A 26,910-nucleotide genomic window follows, 5' to 3' on the forward strand; every position below is an offset into this window, starting at 1 on the left:
GTCGCTGTGGCAACTACTACTGATACAACTACTAAAAATACTACTACTACTAAAAATACTACTACTACTTCTATTACTACTACTAACGGTGGCGTCGGTCAGCTGCCAAACTTTGACACACAGATTGTCCATATAAAGTGAATGGGGGTTCAGAACACACAATTCCCCTCCGACCATGAAGTCTTTGGTAACGTCGAACCGACATGCCCCCCCGACCCCCGAGCCCCTCTCACGATTTCCGCGTGTGGAAATTGTCTAGTTATTATTATTATGACTTATACAAAAAACTTTGAAAAAAAAATGCGGCCCAGACCATTGGAAATACACCCAAACATGTTATTAAAAAAATATGCAACCTGGTCTCGAAAGCTGTGCTATGTTATTGGCTTGACATTCCGATGCACGGATTTCGTTAAAATTGTGAAAAACCGGTCAAATTTCTCCATCCGAAATGAACTGGGCCATTTTCAAGTGGCTACCATTCCCAAACGATTCGTGCTAAAATTATTCTGTCAACGCAGAAATGTTCAGCTTGGCCCAAAGATTATCTGTGTGGTCACGTGGTAACGATATCACTTACGGTTTTCACACAGTAATGCGAAAAAAAAACCCATTCAATTTCAATGGGAGCGACAAAAAAGTTGTCTGTTTTCTGACCACTACTGCTTCGCCATACTTTCACCTACAGACTTCATTTAAACTTTAAAACGCAGCCATTTTTGTCATCTCTCCAAAAATGTCTGTGGTATGAGGATGGGGTTTATGGTTTTTGTTAGGTGACTCTTCAAAAACCTCTGTATTTAGTAAAAATCTGATCTGCTAGAGTGGGTGATGTCATCACCTAGAGTGGAGGAGCAGCAAAAATTCACCTGAAAATTCTCTGAACAAATCGCCCTCCCGGCCAAACGATAAATAGGAGGAGAATGATCTTTTCCACAAATGTAGCCATGGTTCCTGGGCTTCATATGAACCCATGTTTGAAGACCTAGCTCTTTCTAAAGTGAAATGACAGGCACTAGTTTGGAGGCTCATCCCTTCTTTCCTCCATTAACTCTCCATTGTAGCGGATTCCTTCTTGTCTTGATCAGTTGACTGTTTTTAAACTGCCCTAACTCAGTCATTTCTCACAGTACAAGAAAAAAACCTATATCTATGTGTTCCTCAGATCTCTCTGAAGCTCACGGTCATTTTAGTTTTCACCTATCTTTTACGGTTTTCCTGTAATTAGCAGTTTCTCGGGCCCTATTCTGAGTGCCTCCCTCAGCCTATTCCTGCTGCTCTGTGTGTCTCTCTCTCTCTGTGTGTGTCAGTGCAGCTCCGTTGCTGCGGCAACAGCCCCTCTGCTCTGTGTCCCAGGTGTGTCCAATAAACCCAATCAGTCTGTGAAATGACAGGCACTAGTTTCAGGGCAGGTCCCTCCTCAGCTCATATTCACAGCAGTACAGATTACTGCTGAACGGATCACTATGCTCCTGCTGAGATGACTGTTTTTACACTGACATAACTCCGTCATTTCTCACAGTGCGGACAAAAAAAACCACATCTTTTTGTTCCCCAGGTCTGTCTGCTGCTCACCATTATGTTAGTTTTCACCTATCATTTACGGTTTTCCCATAATTAGCCGCTGTTCCAGAGCTGTTTCAGTGTTTCAGTCATAGATGAGCATGTTTGTGTCTGTGTCCTCAGTGGCTGTGCTGCTCGTTGTCATGGTAACGGCACATGTGGTCTGTGTGTCACAGCTGCAGACAATTAAGATAATTAAGGCTCCACAAAAAACAGACATTAATACAGATACAGTACAATTACAAATAAACTCAAATAATAAATAATGAATGCAATAAGAATAAATATAAAAACATATAAATATAATTAAGCTGAAAAACTTCCCATAAATTCTCTGTATGAAATGAATGAGCTCACCTGGGAGCACAGACACACACACATGGAACTATTCAGTTAAAGGAGCCTATTGAAGCACTGCTTTAACAGGACTGACACAGACTGTGGGAGGGGCTTCTCATCTGAATACAGGTCTGCAGACAGTCTGTGGTGATGTCAGTCCACAAACACTGACACACAGATACACTACATCGCACAAGTCCACCGATACGGCAAGAGGCAAGCACATGGGTTACATTTCCTTCAGGAAATGTATGGAAGTCTAGTTTACCTTATTCTCTACAGTCTGAGCTGGGTGTTCTCAAAACCACTGAGGTTTGGTGGTCCAGTTCCTCTAAGATGTACCCAGAAATGTGAAAGAGGAAGCTCTGCTGACAGGGTCCCCACAGATGGAGGGTCAGCTGAAGCCAGGATGCTTTAGTGGAACCACACACACATCCTCAGACTGGTCCAGAGTAGGTCCATCAGGTTTTCAACCAGTATGTCTGGATGCACTGAAGGCAGAGCTGTAGTCTGTGATCCTGGTCTTACTAGGCCATAAGGTGAACCATGAAAAGTGGCTAGAAAATGATTTTGGTTCCCGTGTCTGGGCACTACTTTTTAAATGCATTTTTGTTTAGACTGTACCCTCATGGACTTTGGGTTAAAAGTTCTCCGCAATATATCCTGCAGTTTTTTGTCATAAGCCATAAATCTATATGAATATAAAATTAAAAAACAAAAATTCTGTGATGCTAGATTCACTTGTTTTATTTATCAACATTCATTTTAGCTACACAAAAACTCTCACAAATTGATATTTGTACATATTAACATTTTAGACAAGTCTTAATGAATTATTACCATGCAATGTGAACGTAGACCATGAAATCTTGGAAATTTGTGGGAAAAAGCTTCTAGTGATTTCACATATTACACATGGTGAATTTAGCCACACACAAACACACACACATACACACACACACAAACACACACATACACACACACACACACACAACACACACACATCAGTGTAACAGCATTGTTTGACATTTACAGTGTTTACAGTTGCAGGGTTTCTGTTCTTCTTTTAACAATGATGCGTTTGTCATGTAACAATACATGTTTTTTAATAGATCTGGGTCTGGTTTTTTACACAGTACACTGTAAACTTTTATTTTTGTTTAATGGATGTTTTTTTTAGAGGATATTTCCTGGTTCTATAACATGTCTAATCATCACCATCACTGTCAGAAACATCATCCCATGTAGCTCTATCTTCTGTTTCCTTCTGAACATTCACACAGTGTTGCCACCTACACACATCAGTGACAGACAGTCTTGCTGACATACAGAACACCTGTCTGTATCACATTTGCCTTGTTTCCAAGTGCAGTGGACGAACTGCAGAACACTTTGAGGAGCAGGATGTTTAGTCCTTCAGGTCACTGTTGACTCCCCATCCTCAATGTGCCATCCACTACCAGTGGGTGAGGGTGCACACAGAATACCTTTCAGACAGTGTGTCATTATTGCTGTTTGGTAGTTTGTCCTTTTGCAGTGTTGGTGTAGAGCATCACATGTTGGAGGCATGGACAGGACAAACTACCAACGAGCAATAATGACACACTGTCAGTAAGACTGGGTGGCCATGGCTCAGATGGTAGAGCAGGTCGTCCAGTAACCGAAGGGTCGATGGTTCGAATCCCGCTCTGTCCTAGTCAGTCCATTGTGTTCTTGGGCAAGACACTTCACCCAGTGCCACTCACTCTGGTGTATGAATGTTTGGTGGTGGTGGTTCACAGGAATAATAATTCTTTGCCTGATGATCTGCTCGCAGAAGAGAAGATCTGGTAGCTGACACTGAAGGCGGCTCATTTCTGAAACACACACACACCTAGTTCACAAAGCTGCAAGCAGCACTGTGTGTGAGAGAGAATGAGTAATGAGCAGTAATAGTAGTAATAGATGTAATAGTAGTAGTAATAGATGTAGTAGTAATAGCAGTAGTAGTAATAATAGTAGTCATAGAGAATAGAATAAAGTCACACACTTATATACAGTATTTGTGTGTGTGTGAGAGACAGATTTTTTTTTTTTTACACACCTGCTGATAACATCTGTACCAGTGAAAGATGATCTTTTGTGAATTTGCCAGACACGGTGATGTATTTATCCACTTTTTTTTTTTATTTTTATTTTTTTATACATATTATGCATAAGGCAGGCAGAACAGGACCAGATGAAACAGTAGGTAGACCCATCCTGGACAGAACAGGACCAGATGAAACAGTAGGTAGACCCATCCTGGACAGAACAGGACCAGATGAAACAGTAGGTAGACCCATCCTGGACAGAACAGGACCAGATGAAACAGTAGGTAGACCCATCCTGGACAGAACAGGACCAGATGAAACAGTAGGTAGACCCATCCTGGACAGAACAGGACCAGATGAAACAGTAGGTAGACCCATCCTGGACCATCATTTCTTCCTCAGTTTCCCTTGCTGATCCTGTGGTGCTGCTGGTGTTCATCACCTGTTTGCACAGACTCACCTCCCTGTGATTCATTGACATCTGAATTCTCTCTTTTATGTTTCTCCACGGAATCCAATCGTTTTTTATCATTGAATCGTCTGTAGCATGTTTCATGAAACCCAGCATCTTCTGGAACATATTCAGAGTCAGTAGTGATAGTGTTTATCAGTGTCAGTTATACTCCTGCTCTCACCACTCAAATAAAGCCATCGTTCGACACAGTTCCTAAACGTTTCCCATCGTTTGGCCGAAAAATCCTGTATTTTTTCTTTTTTTTTACGGATATGAGGTGCATATTCCATATTTTTGCTGGCTTTTTAAAACTTTTCGTTGTATTTTCCTCCTCCAAACTACAGGAAGCTCGCTTCCTGGTCGCAGCGATCTTGGATGTTTTGCGCTTTCTGATTGGACCAGCAGGTTACACGTGACTCAAACCGCAGCACGCATGATAACAATAGCATTGCGCGAATAAAGTTAAGTACGACCGACTTCAAACACTGATTTTAAAAAAACTGCAGGATTGCAAATGGAGAACTTTTGACATTTAGCTCAGGAACAATATACCTGTGTAACTGAGTAAAAAGATTGTAGTGCCCCATATGTCGGAATGAGATGAAACAATACAGTGTTCACCTTATGGCCTATACCTGGGGTTCTCCATGATGTAAACTGATTGGGGTCCAAGTTTAGAGAGAGGTGGTCCTTAGTAGGAGGGTGGTGGGATGGAGGCATGTACCAGGAAAGTCCTGTTTGAGCCCCTGTGGGCTGGTCTGGACAAACCTGAAGGACTGGACTGGACTGGTCCACTGGCCCTGTGGGTCTACATATGACACTTTTATGGGTATGGGGGGGGGTGGGTGGGTGTTGGTGTAAGTTGTCCTTTGTCCAGGTCATCGTTCATCCTCAGTCGTTCTTCTTAGTTCAACTGAACTGGTTTTGTTCCTGAAAATGTTCCTTCATCAGTTCTATTTTCTAGGGGGGGGGGGCGTAAACCTTTTTCCATATGTTAATGAGCCTCAGTTTCAGGGTCAGGGGGTCCTAGTCCTTTGGGGGGTCGGTCTCAGGTGAGTAGTCTGTGACCAGTAGACTCTGTTCAGAGAAGGTTTTTCCTTTTTGCTCCAAATGCAGACGGACTGCAGAGGTTGTCCTGAGGTGCAGGTTTGTGTTGGATGGTTCAGTGTTCAGACCCTCAGACCCACCTCACTGTCTTTTCTCTTCAGTTCTGATGTCACTGCTGAGCTGCACAAACACAGGTGAGGAACCCGGTCCGGTCCGGTCCGGTCTACAACTCAGCATTAAACCTGTTCTTCAGATGTAATAACTGACCCTCTGTGTCAGTGATCAGCTGTTTTTGTCTCCACAGCGTCTCTGAAGGTGAGTCCAAACTGGTCCCAGTTCTTTGAAGGACAGTTAGTGTCTCTGAGCTGTGAGGACGAAGGACCTGGATGGACTCTGAGAAGAAATACATCTAGAGGAACCAGGAGACACTGTGGAACAGAATGGGGTAGAGGGAATGGGTCCTCATGTAGGATCCGTACGCTCTTCTCCTGGGACAGTGGTGTGTACTGGTGTGAGTCCTCAGAGGGACAGACCAGGACCAGCATCAGCCTCAGTGTGACAGGTAAGAACAGACTGTGGTGTTGGAGCTGCTGAAGCCCAGAGGAAACACATGCAGACTGAAGTCAGGGCCTGCTTCACACCTGCATGAACCTGTGTGTCTGTGTCCAGGTGGACCGCTGGTCCTGCACAGTCCTGTCCTCCCTGTGATGGAGGGACAGGAAGTGTCTCTACACTGTCGGACACGCCCTCCCTCCAACCGCTCAGCTGACTTCTATAAAGATGGAGTCTTCGTCGGCGTTGGGCCTGCAGGTCACATGACCATCCCCCAGGTGTCACTGGCTCATCAAGGCGTCTACAGGTGTGACATCACAGGAGTTGGACAGTCTCCGCCCAGCTGGATGTCCGTCTCAGGTCAGGACAGACAAAAACAGTGTGTGATGATCGGAGTTCATTAAAGCCATCGTTGACCCTGAAAATCTAAATAAGTGTATTTACTCCAGTTACTGACATGTACTGACAGGATGAGTGGACCAGCAGGTCTGGAACTGGTCCATCAGTCCATGGTTCTGGTTTTGGACACTTCGGCTGGATTCCCACCTGGACAGTCCTGTGGTCCACTTCTGTGGTTCAGATCCAGTGCAGACTGGGTTTTTGTCGTTTGGGTCGGATCACATTCTCATTCCACTTTCTACTAGTGGACCATGTGTTCTATTTGTACAGACACGAGTTTATGAAAATAATGTGGCCTGTCCAGAACAGCTGATTCAGACTCTGTCAGTGTTTTACGTGTCATTCTGCGTTGGCGAAGGCGTACTGCTCCAGGGCTTCTTATAATTGGACGGCTTCGGTGGGCGGTCCAACACAAAAAGGCTGATGGTTGGTGGGTTTGTTTGGGCTGGAGGCCGGTTCTGTTCACACCAGAAGTGGACCGGACCAGAGTCTGTTTGGAAACGGAGGTGGTCTCAGTTCACTTGTTTGGTTTGAATCAGAGTTCACATGTTTGTGTTCACAGAGAAAAAAAGTCCAGACTTTGAACAAACTCTGGTCTGTTTGAAACAGACCAATGGAAGCAGGTCTGAATCCACCCAGAAACCTCTTCTGTTTGACACCAACTCATTTTCTTCTGCTGTCTTTAAGGTTTGGGTCTTAGAAAAACTTGTTTTTAACCAGTTGCAGTCTTTTTTACAGAATAACCACATTTTAGAAAATTCCAGTCTGGCTTCAGATCTCGGCACAGCACAGAATCAGCTCTTCTTAATGTACACAAAGACATTCTTTTATCCTTGGATGCTAACAGACCAGTGCTGCTGATGATGTTGGACCTCACAGCAGAGTTTGATGCTGTAGACCTCTCAGTCCTCATGGCTCACTTGGCTCAACATGTTGATCTTCAGGGCACAGTTCTGCAGTGGTTCAGCTCTTACCTGACTAATAGGAGCTTTGCTGTAATGATTGATGATTCTTCATCCTCATCTGCTCCGTTGTCCTCTGGAGTGCCACAAGGGTTCACTCTCGGCCCACTATTATTCTCCCTGTACATGCTGCCTCTCGGTTCCATCCTCACAAAATACAATTTGTCATTCCACTTTTATGCGGATGATCTCCTGGTCTATCTCCCTGTGCTTCAGAATAAAACATCTGCATTAGACTCTCTCCACACCTGCCTCTCAGACATTAAAGGATGGTTGGCTCAAAACTTTCTTCACCTCAACCAGAACAAAAATGAAAGTATACTTTTTGGCCCTTCTGATTTTCACTCTAATGCTCCATCCAACCTCCTCCCAGCCCCTGTGAACCAGGCTGTCAGGAACCTCAGAGTATTTTTAGACCGTCAGCTGAAGCTTGATAAACAGATGCAGTTGTTAAAGCCAGTTTTTTCCAGATTTGTCTTTTGGCCAAAGTGAACCCATTCCTCTCTCGCAGAGATCTGGAGAGAACGATCCATGCTTTTATCAGTTCCTGTCTGGACTATAGTAACACACTTTATTATGGTCTCACTCAGTCCTCACTCCATCGTTTACAACTTGTGCAAAATGCAGCTGCCCGTTTCTTGACCAGCTCCTCCAGATTCAGCCACATCAGCTCCTTCCTCTCTTCTCTCCACTGGCTCCCAGTCTGCCATCGTATTGATTTTAAAATTCTAATGTTTGTTTTTAAAGCTTTCAATGGTCTGGCTCCTCCCTATTTATCTGAGATTTGAACAGTTCACCGCCCCAGCAGAGCCATCCCATCGTCCTCTCAGATGGTTTTGGACGTCCCCAGGTCCCCATAAAAACATTGGCTGATCGTTCTTTTGCTGTTGCTGCTCCTAAACTGTGGAACACCTTGTCTCCTGACTTGCGAGTCCTCACTGACCTGCCCCTGTTCAAGTCCAGGTTAAAGACTCACCTGTTCAGACTGGCTTTGACTATTAGGTTTGAATCTGTGCTCTCTTTTATCACTGTGTGTTGTGTCCTATTGTTTTATGCATATTTATGGTTCTTGATTAGCCTGTTTCTATCTCATAATTTAATCATGTTTTTAGATGTAAAGCACTTTGGGCTTCTTTATGTTGTTGTAAAGTGCTATAGAACTAAACTTTGATTTGATTTTGATTTGATTTACTGTCAATGATTTTAATAGTTGTATGTTTGTTGGATTTTAGGGAAATCTACCACCACAACACCTTCTGTTCCACCTTCTGTTCCACCTTCTGTTCCACCTTCTGTTCCACCTTCTCCTGGTTCTCTGGCTCTGATGGTTCCTGTTGGATGTACCTGTGCTCTGGTTTTCCTCATCGTACTGGTTTTACTGGTGATACGATGCAAACGAAGGAGAACTGCAGGTCAGACTCTTATTTTATTTTATTTTATTTTATTTTATTTTATTTTATTTTATTTTATTTTATTTTATTTTATTTTATTTATTTTATTTTATTTCCTCTGGGGTCCATGTTTCACTTGTAGGTGGACTTCCTGAAGGTCATGCGGTCCTGGTGGACACCTGTTACTGGATTTGTGGAACTGTAGATGTTAGAAATGTGACCACAGAAGTAAACTAGAAAAGCACTCGGAGAGCACAGACCTCCGCCAAGGCAGATCAGCCCCTCCCAGATGTCCAAGCTCCTCCTCCTATCTCTAAGGCTGAGCCCACCCACTCTGCAGAGGAACCTCATTTGGGTCTCTTGTACTCAGGACCTGGTTCTGTGGGTCAGTACCCAGAGTTCTGGACCACAGCTGAGGGTCAGAACGTAGATGGACCGCTGAATCCAGAACTTGTCCTTTGGTCTTAGCTCCTCCTTCACCACATCGGACCGGTTTAGCGTCCACATCACTGCAGACCCCGCCCAGATCCACCTGTCAATCTACCGCTCCATCCAATCCACATCACTCATGAACAGGATCCTGAGATACTTAAACTCCTCCCCCTGAGGTAGGACTTCCCCCCAGACCTGGAGTGGACACTCCCCCTTTTCCAGTTGAGGACCAGGTCCTCAGACTCAGAGCTGCAGCACGAGTTATTAATGATACAAACATTTGTTTTAACTGTTCCACAGCACAACAGGAGAGAGAAGAAATATGGATCAGCTGAATTATAGACACAGTTTTTATGTAAATGTACAAATCCCATCAGATTAACAGCAGAATTAACCACATGTATATTTCATAGTTCAGTGCAGAACTCTGGACTGTTCTCATTGGCCCCTCCCACTGCAGCACATGACACACACGCTAGTGATGGCGTTCTCAAGACCAGTGTTTTGTGGTCTGGGTCTTGTCTTGGTCCTGGTCTTGTCTTGGTCTTGGCCCTGCCGGTCTTGACTTCAGCGCTAACACATGCTGTGCATTGTGGGAATTGCTTTTGACCTTTGGTTCCATTCTGGTCCCAGTAGTGAGTGTGTGTGTGTGTGTGTGTGTGTGTGTGTGTGTGTGTGTGTGTGTGTGTGTGTGTGTGTGTGTGTGTGTGTGTGGTTTTGGTGGTTTTTGCTCATGCTGTTGACACCAAACCTTCACAGGCTGGTTGAAGGACAGACAGACAGGAACATGGACTGGTCTGTCTGTCTGTCTGTCTGTCTGTCCTCATCTCTTCCTCCTCTCTCATCTCTTCCTCCTCTCTCATCTCTTCCTCCTCTCTCATCTCTTCCTCCTCTTCAGTCTCAGTGTGAATCTTCTCTTCATCCAGTCGTTCCGTCGTCTTCTCCATTGGTTTGTGACATAACATGGCTGCACTGGGACTCATGTCGGTCCTCTGTCGTCATGGTGACAGCAGTGGATGTCAGAGGTCAGTTGGTCAGTCGGTCGGTCATCGGTTCTCCTCCTGGGTGTGGGTTCATGTGCAGCTCTGTGGTGGTTCATTCTGGTCTGTGATGGTTTGTTCTTCCTTCCAGGTGCAGAGGTGGACTCCACACACCCAGACGTCACCTACGCTGACATCACCGTCACAGGTCCCCGACAGCCAATCAGACGCAGCAGAGGTTGTGTACACGTCTAATTCCACCTTTATCTGGGGTGTTTTCTCAGGGGTCACCTTAAAAGATGCACAAAACAGAACTAACTATGTTCTAAAGGTTAAAGCCACTGTTTCCTGTGACCTCTGACCCCATGACAGGAAGCAGCACAAACAGGGTTAAGGACATGTGGAGGTCAAAGGTCACACTGTGGGTGACCTCTGTTTTTACTGACCCATTAAACGGTGGTTCTAACCTGTGGTTCATGCCTCACATGTATCAGATTGGACCTAAATACGGACACTGACCAGTGCATATGTTTGGACATTAGAACTTCACAGGTTCTTTGTGTAAAACGTCAGATTTGACCGTTTCAGCGTTAGATGGTTCAGGTTTAGAAACAGTCTGGGACAAATATTCAGGTGTTTGAAATGAGGACAAAATGGAGCTTAAAGAACACATATGGTTCCATTAATAATCATAATAATGTTTTCCTTTTGAGGTTAATGAGGTTAGACTTTAACCTGATATGAAACAAAGGTGTTCCACAAGGTTCTATTATAGAACCTGTACTGTTTTCATCTGTGACTGAAGTAATAGAACACAGGTCCCCAAATATACATGTATGCAGATGACACGTGTGTGTGTGAATATAATTATATATATATTATTATATATAATTAAACAGGCTAAAGGAGCAGTGGGTGGTTTAGTTAAACACCCACTGCTCCTTTAACTGGTTTAACTCCAGTTGAACTTGAGTCCAGTCCAGTCCAGTCCAGTCCAGTTCAGTTCAGTTCAGTTCATGGGTTTTTGTTTTAATTTTCTGTCAGTGTTTGTGTGTTTTTTTTAAACCACAGATGTGTTATTTCCTGGAAACTTTATTGTGAAGTTTCTGTGGTTCAGTGTGTGTGTGTGTGTGTGTGTGAGAGAGAGAGAGAGAGAGAGAGAGAGGGTGTGTGAGTGTGTGTGTGTGTGTGTGTGTGTGTGTGAGAGAGAGAGAGGGTGAGTGTGTGTGTGTGTGTGTGTGTGTGTGAGAGAGAGAGAGGGTGAGTGTGTGTGTGTGTGTGTGTTGTTATTTAGGGTAAAAGTGGACCTGTGGTCGTCCATGTCCTGTTTCTGTTTCTGATGAACATTTGATGTAACACCACAAACAGCTCTGCCTGCTGTTGTCATGGAAACACTGACCACCATAGTTCATTAATAACCATGAACACACTGTAACATGGAGAACAGACTGAACCCTGAACCAGCTGTAGACCTTTCATAGTCAGAGGGGGTGCAGGTGGTCTGTGTCACCCCTCCTGTTTGCTTTGGCTGTTGGACCACCCACTGAGGCTGAAGGGTGACTTCTGCGATACGGAGTTTAGAGACTGGACAACTGTGTCACAGAATAACATTATATGCAGACGATGTTCTGGTTCTTCTGACTGAGCCTCAAACATCTGCACCAGCTCTGACTGAGGTGACCGACAGATTTAGGTGTTTGTCTGGATATAAGCTTCACTGGCTAAACCAGAGGATATGGCCCCTGGTACTCCTGGTATTCTTGGTATTCGTGGTACTCTTGGTACTCTTGGTACTCCTGGTATTCTTGGTATTCTTGGTATTCTTGGTACTCTTGGTATTCTTGGTACTCCTGGTATTCTTGGTATTCTTGGTATTCTTGGTACTCTTGGTATTCTTGGTACTCCTGGTATTCTTGGTACTCTTGGTATTCTTGGTATTCTTGGTACTCTTGGTACTCTTGGTACTCTTGGTACTCTTGGTATTCGTGGTACTCTTGGTACTCTTGGTACTCCTGGTATTCTTGGTATTCTTGGTATTCTTGGTACTCTTGGTATTCTTGGTATTCTTGGTATTCTTGGTACTCTTGGTACTCTTGGTATTCTTGGTACTCTTGGTATTCTTGGTATTCTTGGTACTCTTGGTACTCTTGGTATTCGTGGTACTCTTGGTACTCTTGGTACTCTTGGTACTCTTGGTACTCTTTCAGCAGTACTACCCACTGTACCTCCCTTTCCTTTCAAACGTTCTCCCAGTGGGTTTGTGTACTTGGGCATTTCTATCACTCTGTCCTTTGATCAACTATTTAAAGTCGACTTTTGCCTTTATTTAGTCAAATTCAGCAGGATGTAGAGCAGTGGGTGGGACTTCCTGTTTCTTGGTTTGGACCCACAGCTCAGATCAGACTGAACGTGTCGTCCAGGCTGTTCTGTCCCATTCAAATGATTCCTGTTCAGTTTTCCAATAGGGTACTGAAGGACAGAAATGGACGGCTCAGCTCTTTCATTTGGAACAAGCGCAGACCTCGGCTTAGAATGGTACTAGTACATTTACCACGTGTGAGGGGAGGCTTAGACGTTCCTAATATTAAAACATTTCAACTGTGTGTCCATCTCAGATTTGGAAGTGTCTGGGTTTAGGATAAAGCTTCAGTCTGGATGGACATTAGACAGCACCGTCCCAGTGCAGACTAAGTGACGTATTATTTTGGAATAATTCTAAGGAAATGAAAGCTTGTACAAATCCTGTAACTATAACAATAACACTCTAGAAGCATGGCAGCTTGTACGGCGTCCAGAGGGAAGATCCCATTTAACATCCATATTCACTCCAGTTCTATAAAAGAACCCTGCATTTCCCCCAGGCTCTTCAGATCCTGGTTTTGGACAATGGGATCAGAAGAATATTAAATCTGAGTACCATCCAAGGCTGAAGAGCTGTTCATGTCGTTTACAGAAGAAGAGTCAAAAAAAAGGGCTGATTTCAAAAATATATAAAAGCACTACGATAAGAATCCAATGACAATCACATGGATGTTAAAGACAGATGGAACTGGAAGCAAATGTGTTAATAATGAATGATGATTGGGACGAAATGTTCAAATCTGGACACAAACTGATAACAGTCCAACATGGAGGGAGTTTGAATGGAAAGTAAAGCTGTGTTACTTTAACCCTTTCATGCACAAATTATGAGAACCTTAGTCAAGATTTTTTTCTTCAGTGTTTAGCCATGAAAAAAACAATGTCATCGAGTTTTTTTTTTCTATGGAGTTACAAAAATATCCATGCATTTAATTTTTGAAGTAAAGAAACATGTGTTTAAAACCCAATATCAGAGAGTGAGATGAAAACAATGAAATAAAAACATTTTTAATGCTCCTAATCTGATGTCTTCTCACATTTTAACATCTAATGCTAGTAATTACTCACTTCATGGAGATAATATGCAAAAAAAAAAACCTTCTTGTCGAACAAATAACAATTGATTTACACTCAGACATGTTAGTGCAGATCAGGTTTATGTAGAACAGTACAGTTACAGTACTGATCTGAATGACAGTGTATGGGATGGTGCAGAAGTGTCCACTGTGTCGGCTCATATGGAACTAAAACAACAAAACCCATGAATATACAAGAGAACAGCTGGAGAAGAACTGACCACTGGAGTGGACAGTGCATGAAAGGGTTAATACTCCATTAGTCATTGTGCTAAATACGGTCAAACATCAGATTTATGTTGGAGGAAGTGTGGAATGGGGGGGGGGGGGGGGGGGTTCACTCAGATATTCTGGGATCGCCCACAGATCAAAGAGTTTTGGAGGTGTGTGAAAACAGAAATAAAAAGGTCTGTGGGTACTGACCTCCATCTGGACTTAACCCTGTGTGTACTTGGAATATTACCTGCAGATCTGACAGACTCAGACTGGAGCTTTTTATTGGAAGTCTGACTCGTAATAGCAAAGAAAATGAACACAATTAACTGTCTGAAGCCACACCCCCAACAGAACACAATAGACAGACAAAGTAAAAAAGGCTTTTATTATGGAAAAAACTACTGCAAACTGAAACTAGAACCATCTGAAAGAAGATGGAAACCAAGAATTCAAGTGATACAAGAGCTCTAAATACTTCTATTTGTTTTTAATATTGCTTTTTTTTTTTTTTTTCACTTACACATGTTGCTTTTTGGTAACTTAATTATTTTATTGTATTTCTTTTCCTCAGTTGCACCTGTTTTGGTTTTGCAAATACACTCATCTGTGCTGGTGGAATGTTAGAAGTCAGATTTCGAGAATGTTGTTGGTATCTGTGTAAATTCAATATGAGCTGGACTTGTTTTTGACCTGTGTGTAAAAGGTGTAGTACAAGTAGTTCTGAGTGAAAGTCATGTGACATGGATGGAGTGGTTTGTAGACTGAGACTGGTGTGATTTTTGTACATCTCCATGTGTTTTATTTTGGAGGGATAAATAAAAAGTAAAAATAATAATAATAATAATAATATTAAATCTATCAGTGACCTTTTCTCAGATGAGACGCTTCTGTCATTTGAACAGCGCACTAACAGGTACAAACTGATCAAACAAGATTTCTTTTGCCTTTTGTATGTAAGACATTATATTACTCATAGCACAGCCCTTAGTGTCCACCCTGAAACATCTGCTGTAGAGAAAATGCAGTTTCAGTGCCATTCCAAAGTGTGTCTGAGCTCCTTTTCCTGTGTGGTTTAAGTGTTACTGATGTGCAGGAGCTCAGAGGTGTGTGGACAGGCAGCTGTCTGTGGACACAGAAGAAGGAACATGGGATACCGTCTGGGCTGTGGAGAAGAAGATCTGAATCTGTACTCAGACAAGAACAGTACAACTGAACTTATGCACAGGTTCCATCTGTCCCCCCACTGCACACACTTGTTCAGCTGCTCTCTTTCCCTTCGTCTCAGTGTAAAACTGATGTGGGACATTTTAACTCACTGTTTGTGCTCTTGTCATAAACTGCAAAAATATTGGGCTGAAATTCTATGTGAAATAGAATAGAATAGTCTGTACTGTCATTGTAACATGAACCATGTACAACGAAATGTAAGAAGTGTCCACCAGTCAATACATAAAACAACACAGACACAAACGTCACAGAAGGAAATAAATAATGATAAAAACAAACACACATATTCATTCTATTAGTGCACCGTCTCCATCACTGTATATGTGTTGTGTTAAACAGTATTTTTATGAGTCTGGACCTTTACCCAGGTTAGTCTGAGTCTGGACCTTTACCCAGGTTAGTCTGGACCTTTACCCAGGTTAGTCTGAACCTTTACCCAGGTTAGTCTGAGTCTGGACCTTTACCCAGGTTAGTCTGGACCTTTACCCAGGTTAGTCTGAACCTTTACCCAGGTTAGTCTGAGTCTGGACCTTTACCCAGGTTAGTCTGGACCTTTACCCAGGTTAGTCTGGACCTTTACCCAGGTTAGTCTGAGTCTGGACCTTTACCCAGGTTAGTCTGGACCTTTACCCAGGTTAGTCTGAACCTTTACCCAGGTTAGTCTGAGTCTGGACCTTTACCCAGGTTAGTCTGAGTCTGGACCTTTACCCAGGTTAGTCTGAGTCCGGACCTTTACCCAGGTTAGTCTGAGTCTGGACCTTTACCCAGGTTAGTCTGAGTCTAGACCTTTACCCAGGTTAGTCTGAGTCTGGACCTTTACCCAGGTTAGTCTGAGTCTGGACCTTTACCCAGGTTAGTCTGAACCTTTACCCAGGTTAGTCTGGACCTTTACCCAGGTTAGTCTGAACCTTTACCCAGGTTAGTCTGAGTCTAGACCTTTACCCAGGTTAGTCTGAACCTTTACCCAGGTTAGTCTGAGTCTGGACCTTTACCCAGGTTAGTCTGAACCTTTACCCAGGTTAGTCTGGACCTTTACCCAGGTTAGTCTGAACCTTTACCCAGGTTAGTCTGAGTCTAGACCTTTACCCAGGTTAGTCTGAGTCTAGACCTTTACCCAGGTTAGTCTGAGTCTGGACCTTTACCCAGGTTAGTCTGGACCTTTACCCAGGTTAGTCTGAGTCTGGACCTTTACCCAGGTTAGTCTGAGTCTGGACCTTTACCCAGGTTAGTCTGAACCTTTACCCAGGTTAGTCTGGACCTTTACCCAGGTTAGTCTGAACCTTTAACCAGGTTAGTCTGAGTCTAGACCTTTACCCAGGTTAGTCTGAGTCTAGACCTTTACCCAGGTTAGTCTGAGTCTGGACCTTTACCCAGGTTAGTCTGAGTCTGGACCTTTACCCAGGTTAGTCTGAGTCTTATCCTTTACCCAGGTTAGTCTGAACCTTTACCCAGGTTAGTCTCAGTCTTATTCTTTACCCAGGTTAGTCTCAGTCTTATTCTTTACCCAGGTTAGTCTCAGTCTTATTCTTTACCCAGGTTAGTCTCAGTCTTATTCTTTACCCAGGTTAGTCTCAGTCTTATTCTTTACCCAGGTTAGTCTCAGTCTTATTCTTTACCCAGGTTAGTCTCAGTCTTATCCTTTACCCAGGTTAGTCTCAGTCTTATTCTTTACCCAGGTTAGTCTCAGTCTTATTCTTTACCCAGGTTAGTCTCAGTCTTATTCTTTACCCAGGTTAGTCTCAGTCTTATCCTTTACCCAGGTTAGTCTCAGTCTTATTCTTTACCCAGGTTAGTCTCAGTCTTATTCTTTACCCAGGTTAGTCTCAGTCTTATCCTTTACCCAGGTTAGTCTCAGTCTTATTCTTTACCCAGGTTAGTCTCAGTCTTATCCTTTACCCAGGTTAGTCTCAGTCTTATTCTTTACCCAGGTTAGTCTCAGTCTTATTCTTTACCCAGGTTAGTCTCAGTCTTATTCTTTACCCAGGTTAGTCTCAGTCTTATTCTTTACCCAGGTTAGTCTCAGTCTTATTCTTTACCCAGGTTAGTCTCAGTCTTCCTTTACCCAGGTTAGTCTCAGTCTTATTCTTTACCCAGGTTAGTCTCAGTCTTATTCTTTACCCAGGTTAGTCTCAGTCTTATTCTTTACCCAGGTTAGTCTCAGTCTTATCCTTTACCCAGGTTAGTCTCAGTCTTATTCTTTACCCAGGTTAGTCTCAGTCTTATTCTTTACCCAGGTTAGTCTCAGTCTTATCCTTTACCCAGGTTAGTCTCAGTCTTATTCTTTACCCAGGTTAGTCTCAGTCTTATCCTTTACCCAGGTTAGTCTCAGTCTTATCCTTTACCCAGGTTAGTCTCAGTCTTATTCTTTACCCAGGTTAGTCTCAGTCTTATTCTTTACCCAGGTTAGTCTCAGTCTTATCCTTTACCCAGGTTAGTCTCAGTCTTATCCTTTACCCAGGTTAGTCTCAGTCTTATTCTTTACCCAGGTTAGTCTCAGTTTTAACCATGGCGGCTGTGTTGTCCTTTCAGAGGCGTGTCCTCCTTCAGAGTACTCAGAGGTGCGGAGGTCAGAGGTCACGTATGGACAGATGGTCTTCAGAACTCCTCAGACCAGAGGTAAGGCTGACCATGTTTACATCACATGATGTTTACGTCACATGTTTACGTCACATGTTTACGTCACATGATGTTTACGTCACATGTTTACATCACATAATGTTTATGTCACATGTTTACGTCACATAATGTTTACGTCACATGTTTACGTCACATGTTTACGTCACATGATGTTTATGTCACATGTTTACGTCACATAATGTTTACGTCACATGTTTACGTCACATGATGTTTATGTCACATGATGTTTATGTCACATGTTTACGTCACATAATGTTTACGTCACATGTTTACGTCACATAATGTTTACGTCACATGTTTACGTCACATGTTTACGTCACATAATGTTTACGTCACATGTTTACGTCACATGTTTACGTCACATAATGTTTACGTCACATGATGTTTACGTCACATGTTTACATCACATGATGTTTACCTTTACCCAGGTTAGTCTGGACCTTTACCCAGGTTAGTCTGAACCTTTACCCAGGTTAGTCTGAGTCTAGACCTTTACCCAGGTTAGTCTGAGTCTAGACCTTTACCCAGGTTAGTCTGAGTCTGGACCTTTACCCAGGTTAGTCTGGACCTTTACCCAGGTTAGTCTGAGTCTGGACCTTTACCCAGGTTAGTCTGAGTCTGGACCTTTACCCAGGTTAGTCTGAACCTTTACCCAGGTTAGTCTGGACCTTTACCCAGGTTAGTCTGAACCTTTAACCAGGTTAGTCTGAGTCTAGACCTTTACCCAGGTTAGTCTGAGTCTAGACCTTTACCCAGGTTAGTCTGAGTCTGGACCTTTACCCAGGTTAGTCTGAGTCTGGACCTTTACCCAGGTTAGTCTGAGTCTTATCCTTTACCCAGGTTAGTCTGAACCTTTACCCAGGTTAGTCTCAGTCTTATTCTTTACCCAGGTTAGTCTCAGTCTTATTCTTTACCCAGGTTAGTCTCAGTCTTATTCTTTACCCAGGTTAGTCTCAGTCTTATTCTTTACCCAGGTTAGTCTCAGTCTTATTCTTTACCCAGGTTAGTCTCAGTCTTATTCTTTACCCAGGTTAGTCTCAGTCTTATCCTTTACCCAGGTTAGTCTCAGTCTTATTCTTTACCCAGGTTAGTCTCAGTCTTATTCTTTACCCAGGTTAGTCTCAGTCTTATTCTTTACCCAGGTTAGTCTCAGTCTTATCCTTTACCCAGGTTAGTCTCAGTCTTATTCTTTACCCAGGTTAGTCTCAGTCTTATTCTTTACCCAGGTTAGTCTCAGTCTTATCCTTTACCCAGGTTAGTCTCAGTCTTATTCTTTACCCAGGTTAGTCTCAGTCTTATCCTTTACCCAGGTTAGTCTCAGTCTTATCCTTTACCCAGGTTAGTCTCAGTCTTATTCTTTACCCAGGTTAGTCTCAGTCTTATTCTTTACCCAGGTTAGTCTCAGTCTTATCCTTTACCCAGGTTAGTCTCAGTCTTATCCTTTACCCAGGTTAGTCTCAGTCTTATTCTTTACCCAGGTTAGTCTCAGTTTTAACCATGGCGGCTGTGTTGTCCTTTCAGAGGCGTGTCCTCCTTCAGAGTACTCAGAGGTGCGGAGGTCAGAGGTCACGTATGGACAGATGGTCTTCAGAACTCCTCAGACCAGAGGTAAGGCTGACCATGTTTACATCACATGATGTTTACGTCACATGTTTACGTCACATGTTTACGTCACATGATGTTTACGTCACATGTTTACATCACATAATGTTTATGTCACATGTTTACGTCACATAATGTTTACGTCACATGTTTACGTCACATGTTTACGTCACATGATGTTTATGTCACATGTTTACGTCACATAATGTTTACGTCACATGTTTACGTCACATGATGTTTATGTCACATGATGTTTATGTCACATGTTTACGTCACATAATGTTTACGTCACATGTTTACGTCACATAATGTTTACGTCACATGTTTACGTCACATGTTTACGTCACATAATGTTTACGTCACATGTTTACGTCACATGTTTACGTCACATAATGTTTACGTCACATGATGTTTACGTCACATGTTTACATCACATGATGTTTACCTTTACCCAGGTTAGTCTGGACCTTTACCCAGGTTAGTCTGAACCTTTACCCAGGTTAGTCTGAGTCTAGACCTTTACCCAGGTTAGTCTGAGTCTAGACCTTTACCCAGGTTAGTCTGAGTCTGGACCTTTACCCAGGTTAGTCTGGACCTTTACCCAGGTTAGTCTGAGTCTGGACCTTTACCCAGGTTAGTCTGAGTCTGGACCTTTACCCAGGTTAGTCTGAACCTTTACCCAGGTTAGTCTGGACCTTTACCCAGGTTAGTCTGAACCTTTAACCAGGTTAGTCTGAGTCTAGACCTTTACCCAGGTTAGTCTGAGTCTAGACCTTTACCCAGGTTAGTCTGAGTCTGGACCTTTACCCAGGTTAGTCTGAGTCTGGACCTTTACCCAGGTTAGTCTGAGTCTTATCCTTTACCCAGGTTAGTCTGAACCTTTACCCAGGTTAGTCTCAGTCTTATTCTTTACCCAGGTTAGTCTCAGTCTTATTCTTTACCCAGGTTAGTCTCAGTCTTATTCTTTACCCAGGTTAGTCTCAGTCTTATTCTTTACCCAGGTTAGTCTCAGTCTTATTCTTTACCCAGGTTAGTCTCAGTCTTATTCTTTACCCAGGTTAGTCTCAGTCTTATCCTTTACCCAGGTTAGTCTCAGTCTTATTCTTTACCCAGGTTAGTCTCAGTCTTATTCTTTACCCAGGTTAGTCTCAGTCTTATTCTTTACCCAGGTTAGTCTCAGTCTTATCCTTTACCCAGGTTAGTCTCAGTCTTATTCTTTACCCAGGTTAGTCTCAGTCTTATTCTTTACCCAGGTTAGTCTCAGTCTTATCCTTTACCCAGGTTAGTCTCAGTCTTATTCTTTACCCAGGTTAGTCTCAGTCTTATCCTTTACCCAGGTTAGTCTCAGTCTTATCCTTTACCCAGGTTAGTCTCAGTCTTATTCTTTACCCAGGTTAGTCTCAGTCTTATTCTTTACCCAGGTTAGTCTCAGTCTTATCCTTTACCCAGGTTAGTCTCAGTCTTATCCTTTACCCAGGTTAGTCTCAGTCTTATTCTTTACCCAGGTTAGTCTCAGTTTTAACCATGGCGGCTGTGTTGTCCTTTCAGAGGCGTGTCCTCCTTCAGAGTACTCAGAGGTGCGGAGGTCAGAGGTCACGTATGGACAGATGGTCTTCAGAACTCCTCAGACCAGAGGTAAGGCTGACCATGTTTACATCACATGATGTTTACGTCACATGTTTACGTCACATGTTTACGTCACATGATGTTTACGTCACATGTTTACATCACATAATGTTTATGTCACATGTTTACGTCACATAATGTTTACGTCACATGTTTACGTCACATGTTTACGTCACATGATGTTTATGTCACATGTTTACGTCACATAATGTTTACGTCACATGTTTACGTCACATGATGTTTATGTCACATGATGTTTATGTCACATGTTTACGTCACATAATGTTTACGTCACATGTTTACGTCACATAATGTTTACGTCACATGTTTACGTCACATGTTTACGTCACATAATGTTTACGTCACATGTTTACGTCACATGTTTACGTCACATAATGTTTACGTCACATGATGTTTACGTCACATGTTTACATCACATGATGTTTATGTCACATGATGTTTATGTCACATGTTGAATCCGTGCAGTCTGATCAGCGTTCCATAAATAAACTCATGGAACAAACTCGTCCAATTCAAACCAATGTGTGATGTCATGGAAACACACAATATTTGGGGGTGTGGCCTGAGTTCTGAGGCATCTGATTGGCTGCTTGGCTCCACCTGTAACATAGCCTGCGCCACCTACCGACCCCATGGTCCGGTCCAGTTTGGTCCGGTCTGGTCCACTCCAGTTCAGTCTGGTCTGGTCCAGTTCAGTCTGGTTCAGTTCAGTCTGGTCTGGTCTGGTCCAGTCCAGTCCAGTTCAGTCTGGTCCGGTCCAGTTCAGTCTGGTCCGGTCCAGTCCGGTCCTTTCTCACCAGTTCATGGACACTCCTTCTTTATTTGATGCCAGTTTTTTTCCATCTTTGACTCACATCTGTTGGTTTGGGGTCAGTTTGTTTAAAGTGGATTTTTGTGTTTGAGCAGAAAATCCCAGAGAACCAGAGGTGGTCTATTCAACCCTGAAGAAGACCTGCACCTAGTCCAGACCACTGGTCCAACTGGTCCAACTGGTCCAACTGGTCTACAACTGGTCCAACTGGTCTACATCTGGTCCAACTGGTCTACATCTGGTCTACATGTGGTCCACCTGGGCTCAGAGTCCATGGGTTTAATCCAGTTCGCTGTGTTCCTGGTCTTCAGTGTCATCAGATCAGGTTCATGATCAGCTGTTCGATCAATAAAAACTGACTGAGTGATCGATCAAATGAATAAAGATGTTCAGACTGAGACCAGCAGGGGTCAGTCCAGGACCACAGACTGGGTCAGTCCAGGACCACAGACTGGGTCAGTGACTGAATAAAGGTCAAAGGTCATGGTTTCCATCTGTTTAATAGAATCATCAGCTTTAATTAAACCCAGATGTTTATTTTAACAATGAAACAAAAAACACTGGGTCTAATGAAAACAAAACATAGCTCTGTTAGCTTGGCTGTTAGCTTAGCTATGTTAGCTTAGCTCTATTAGCTTAACTCTGTTAGCTCAGCTGTTAGCTTATCTCTGTTAGCTTAGCTGTAAGCTTATCTCTGTTAGCTTATCTCTGTCAGCTTATCTCTGTTAGCTTAGCTGTTAGCTTAGCTCTGTTAGCTTAGCTCTGACAGTTGTTTATGAGACTCTGAAAGGGTTGGTGTGAGTTTTGACCCGGGTACATCCCAGTCCACCTACTGCTGTGGAGGGACGAGAACCCATAACCCAGTAGAACCTTCCTACAGTAGAACTGAAATGCTTGTTTTTTTTGTTTTGTTTTTGTTTTTTTTTTCTATTGTAAATATTCAGATATACATGACATATACAATTTTGAACAAACATCAAGATGTCAAACAGAAAAAGCATTGGAACAAATAAAAAAAATGCATCGATTTAAAGACACAAAGCAGAATAGACAAATAGTATAAAAAACATATTTAACAAAAATAAATACATCAGAGTTCAGTCTGTTTTAGAGAATTCTTTCTAAATTGTCAGGGCGCTAGAGCTTTTTTTACTAAAGATAAATTCTAAAGGTTTAATATATTTTTGAAATTCCATAAAATTTGGGTGTTTTTTTTTTTCATATATGTATTTTTGTGTATGTGAAATTTTCCAAATAAAATGATCAACTTTACAACAAATTCTAAAGTACGGATGTCATGTTCAAAATATGTGATTACATTGTCAGATGTTCTAGTTATTTTTTCATTACTTTTAGATGTGATATATTTTTCAACTTTAGACCAGAAGTCAGAAGAAGAGTGTTCACACAGAAAGAAGAAGTGTGGAGTTTCAGGACGAGAAGGACAAAAGGGACACATTTACTCCACCGTCAGAAAATCCAGACAAAACAGTGTTGGAGTACGGTGGCCCAGAGGTGCAAGAGCCCCAAAATGATCCACTGTAAGAAAAAAGAGAACAGCCCCAAAAATTATCCACTATAAGAAAAAAGAGAACAGCCCCAAAAATTATCCACTGTAAGAAAAAAGAGAACAGCCCCAAAAATTATCCACTGTAAGAAAAAAAAGAGAAGAGCCCCAAAAATTATCCACTATAAGAAAAAAAAGAGAACAGCCCCAAAAATTATCCACTATAAGAAAAAAAAGAGAACAGCCCCAAAAATTATCCATTGTAAGAAAAAAAAAAACAAGAGAACAGCCCCAAAAATTATCTACTGTAAGAAAAAAAGAGAACAGCCCCAAAAATTATCCACTCTAAGAAAAAAAAAACAAAAAAAGAGAAAAGCCCCAAAAAATTATCCACTATAAGAAAAAAAAACAAGAGAACAGCCCCAAAAATTATCCACTCTAAGAAAAAAAAACAAAAAAAGAGAACAGCCCCAAAAATTATCCACTATAAGAAAAAAAAAAGAGAACAATGGATAATTTTTGGGTCCTCTCTTTTTATTCTTATAGTGGATAATTTTTGGGGCTGTTCTTTTTTTTTTTTTTTTTTTTTTTTTCTTATAGTGGATAATTTTTTGGAGCTGTTCTCTTTTTTTTCTTATAGTGGATAATGTTTTGGACTGTTCTTAATTTTTTTTTCTTATACTGGATAATATTTTGGGCTGTTTTTTATTTTTTTCTTATAGTGGATAATATTTTGGGCTGTTTTTTTTTCTTAAAGTGGATAATTTTTTGGGCTGTCTTTTATTTTTTTCTTATAGTGGATAATATTTTGGGCTGTTTTTTTTTTTTCTTATAGTGGATATTTTTCTGGGCTGTTCTTTATTTTTTTCTTATAGTGGATATTTTTCGGGGCTGTTCTTTTTTTTCTTATAGTGGATATTTTTCTGGGCTGTTCTTTATTTTTTTCTTATAGTGGATATTTTTCGGGGCTGTTCTTTTTTTTCTTATAGTGGATATTTTTCTGGGCTGTTCTTTATTTTTTTCTTATAGTGGATATTTTTCGGGGCTGTTCTTTTTTTTCTTATAGTGGATATTTTTCTGGGCTGTTCTTTATTTTTTTCTTATAGTGGATATTTTTCGGGGCTGTTCTTTTTTTTCTTATAGTGGATATTTTTCTGGGCTGTTCTTTTTTTTCTTATAGTGGATATTTTTCTGGGCTGTTCTTTATTTTTTTCTTATAGTGGATATTTTTCTGGGCTGTTCTTTATTTTTTTCTTATAGTGGATATTTTTCGGGGCTGTTCTTTATTTTTTTCTTATAGTGGATATTTTTCGGGGCTGTTCTTTTTTTTCTTATAGTGGATATTTTTCGGGGCTGTTGCCCCTCTGGGCCTCTGTATTTGAGGGAGTATGTGTGATGTTAAACCTGTAGCTGTGTAATTGTAATGTTGTTTGTAATCCAGTATTTCTGTGGTCCTATCTGTGCTTTGGACTACTCACTTTCACAGACAGTTGAGTTCCAGTATTTTAACGGTGAAACAAAAAAACACTGGGTCTAATGAAAACACAATAGAGCTCTGTTAGCTTAGCTGTTAGCTTAGCTGTTAGCTTAGCTGTGTTAGTTTAGCTGTTAGCTTAGCTGTTATGTTAGCTCTGTTAGCTTAGCTGTTAGCTTAGGTCTGTCAGTTGTTTATGAGACTCTGAAAGGGTTACTGTGAGTTTTGACGCGGGTACATCCCAGTCCACCTACTGCTGTGGAGGGACGAGAACCCACAACCTAGTAAAACCTTCCTACAGTAGAACCTTCCATCCTACAGAAGAACCTTCCTTCCTACAGTAGAACCTTCCTACAGTAGAAGCTTCTTACAGTAGAACTTTCCATCCTACAGAAGAACCTTCCTTCCTACAGTAGAACCTTCCTTCCCACAGTAGAACCTTCCTTCCCACAGTAGAACCTTCCTTCTTACAGTAGAACCTTCCTACATTAGAACCTTCCTACATTAGAACCTTCGTTCCTACAGTAGAACCTTCTTACAGTAGAACCTTCCATCCTACAGAAGAACCTTCCTTCCTACAGTAGAACCTTCCTTCCCACAGTAGAACCTTCCTTCTTACAGTAGAACCTTCCTACATTAGAACCTTCCTACATTAGAACCTTCGTTCCTACAGTAGAACCTTCCTACAGTAGAACCTTCCTACATTAGAACCGTCCTTCCTACAGTAGAACCTTCCTACATTAGAACCTTCCTTCCTACAGTAGAACCTTCTTACAGTAGAACCTTCCTTCCTTCAGTAGAACCTTCCTTCCCACAGTAGAACCTTCCTTCCTTCAGTAGAACCTTCTTACAGTAGAACCGTCCTTCCTACAGCAGAACCTTCGTTCCTACAGTAGAACCTTCCTTCCTACAGTAGAACCTTCTTACAGTAGAACCTTCCTTCCTACAGTAGAACCTTCTTACAGTAGAACCTTCCTTCCTTCAGTAGAACCTTCCTTCAGTAGAACTTTGTGTTAATGGTTCCACATGTTCTCCGGTCCTTTCTGGGTTCAGGTTCTGTGTTTCAGTTCGTTTCACCACATCATCCACTGAACCTGAACTCAGGTTCTATGGTTCTAAGGTTCTAAGGTTACTAACTAAGGTTCCATTCATGTGTAATATTATGGGATGTTCAATCACTGCTCTGAGACCAGGTGGGATGAAATACTTTATTATTCAGCTGGTTGACAGACAAACTCATCGTCCAATCAGAGAACAGTCTGGAGTAAACACAGACACTCCTGTGGTTGAAATGTTGAATTAAACTCATGTTGAAATGGGAGTGGCTTTGACAAATCATGGTTCTACATTTGTTTTGGTTTTTTTTCCTGGTGGTTCTGTGTCTGTGGTTCATGTTTTCGTTTCAGTCCGTTTACTTCCTGTGTGTTGATCGGACGCTCGTTTGAGGAGTTTATGTTGAAGTCTGTGTTTTCATCTGATCACAGTGGACTCTGCAGTGGGTTCTGCTTTGTTCCAGGTTCATGAATAGAACAACACTGTTATGAATGAAGTGTTCCAAATGCAGACAGATCCAAACATGTAGTATTTCTGCATTCTCAACCTGATCAGCTCCAACACTAATACAAACACATCTGACCTAAAACCGACCTCCTGCTTTTTTTAAACTGAGTAAAGATTCAAATCAGTTGGAGAGGTCAGACATGAACACACTAAACACTATGAGCTTCAAATGGTTCAATACTTTAAAACCGAATGGAGAATGGGACATGTTTACTGCCTCTGAAATGAAATACTGAAATGTTCAATGGAACTGAAATCTGAGCCAAAAAAATGATAAATGAATGTGTTAAAAACAAAAGGCATTTAGACCATGGACTCCACTGTCTCAGACACAGTGGAACATCGGTCCTCCAGGTCTCTGCTGAAAACAGAAGGACCACGACAGCTGACTCCTCGTCTTCTGGACACCAGAAGAACTGCCACGATGAACCCGGTGAACCCAATGACCGACAGACCAACAGTGAGTCCGAGGTTACCGCTGTCCTCATGTCCTCCATCGTCTCCTGTCTCCTTCCTGTTCCCAGAGGAACCTGCAGAACATCCAGGTGTTTGATCAGAGGTCAGAGGTCACAGTATCAGCTGATGTTTGATCAGACTCAGA

At 42.1% G+C, this 26,910-nt stretch overlaps 2 protein-coding genes and 1 long non-coding RNA gene across 9 annotated transcripts in view; 1 reads left to right on the forward strand and 2 right to left on the reverse strand.

Annotated features, from left to right (window-relative positions):
* Positions 1-5,301: 5,301 nt before the first annotated feature.
* On the forward strand, positions 5,302-19,345 carry LOC115438376 (low affinity immunoglobulin gamma Fc region receptor II-a-like). The gene is made up of 7 exons (XM_030161951.1): positions 5,302-5,669; positions 5,780-6,037; positions 6,145-6,387; positions 8,621-8,800; positions 10,343-10,429; positions 17,601-17,687; positions 19,230-19,345. Exons 1-7 carry the CDS (start codon positions 5,642-5,644, stop codon positions 19,343-19,345), a joined length of 999 nt encoding a protein of 332 aa, XP_030017811.1. The 5' UTR covers positions 5,302-5,641.
* Positions 14,320-15,684, reverse strand: LOC115438578 (uncharacterized). Its single transcript, XR_003938106.1, has 2 exons — positions 15,624-15,684; positions 14,320-15,429 (listed from the first exon to the last, which is right to left on the reverse strand). It is a non-coding gene; the product is annotated as an uncharacterized LOC115438578 (long non-coding RNA).
* A 6,610-nt stretch (positions 19,346-25,955) lies between the features above and the next one.
* Positions 25,956-26,910, reverse strand: part of LOC115438577 (myelin-oligodendrocyte glycoprotein-like) — a 149,761-nt gene continuing 148,806 nt past the window's right edge. For 6 of the 7 annotated variants that reach the window (XM_030162272.1, XM_030162276.1, XM_030162279.1 and 3 more), the window contains one exon: positions 25,956-26,842. In XM_030162272.1, coding sequence (XP_030018132.1) covers positions 26,613-26,842 — 230 coding nt within the window. In that variant the 3' untranslated portion in view covers positions 25,956-26,612. The remainder of the gene's footprint in view (positions 26,843-26,910) is intronic. The other variant, XM_030162274.1, reaches the window with a different exon arrangement.

The sequence above is a fragment of the Sphaeramia orbicularis genome, chromosome 18 (genome assembly GCF_902148855.1).
Source record: "Sphaeramia orbicularis chromosome 18, fSphaOr1.1, whole genome shotgun sequence".
Taxonomy (NCBI): Eukaryota; Metazoa; Chordata; class Actinopteri; order Kurtiformes; family Apogonidae; genus Sphaeramia; species Sphaeramia orbicularis.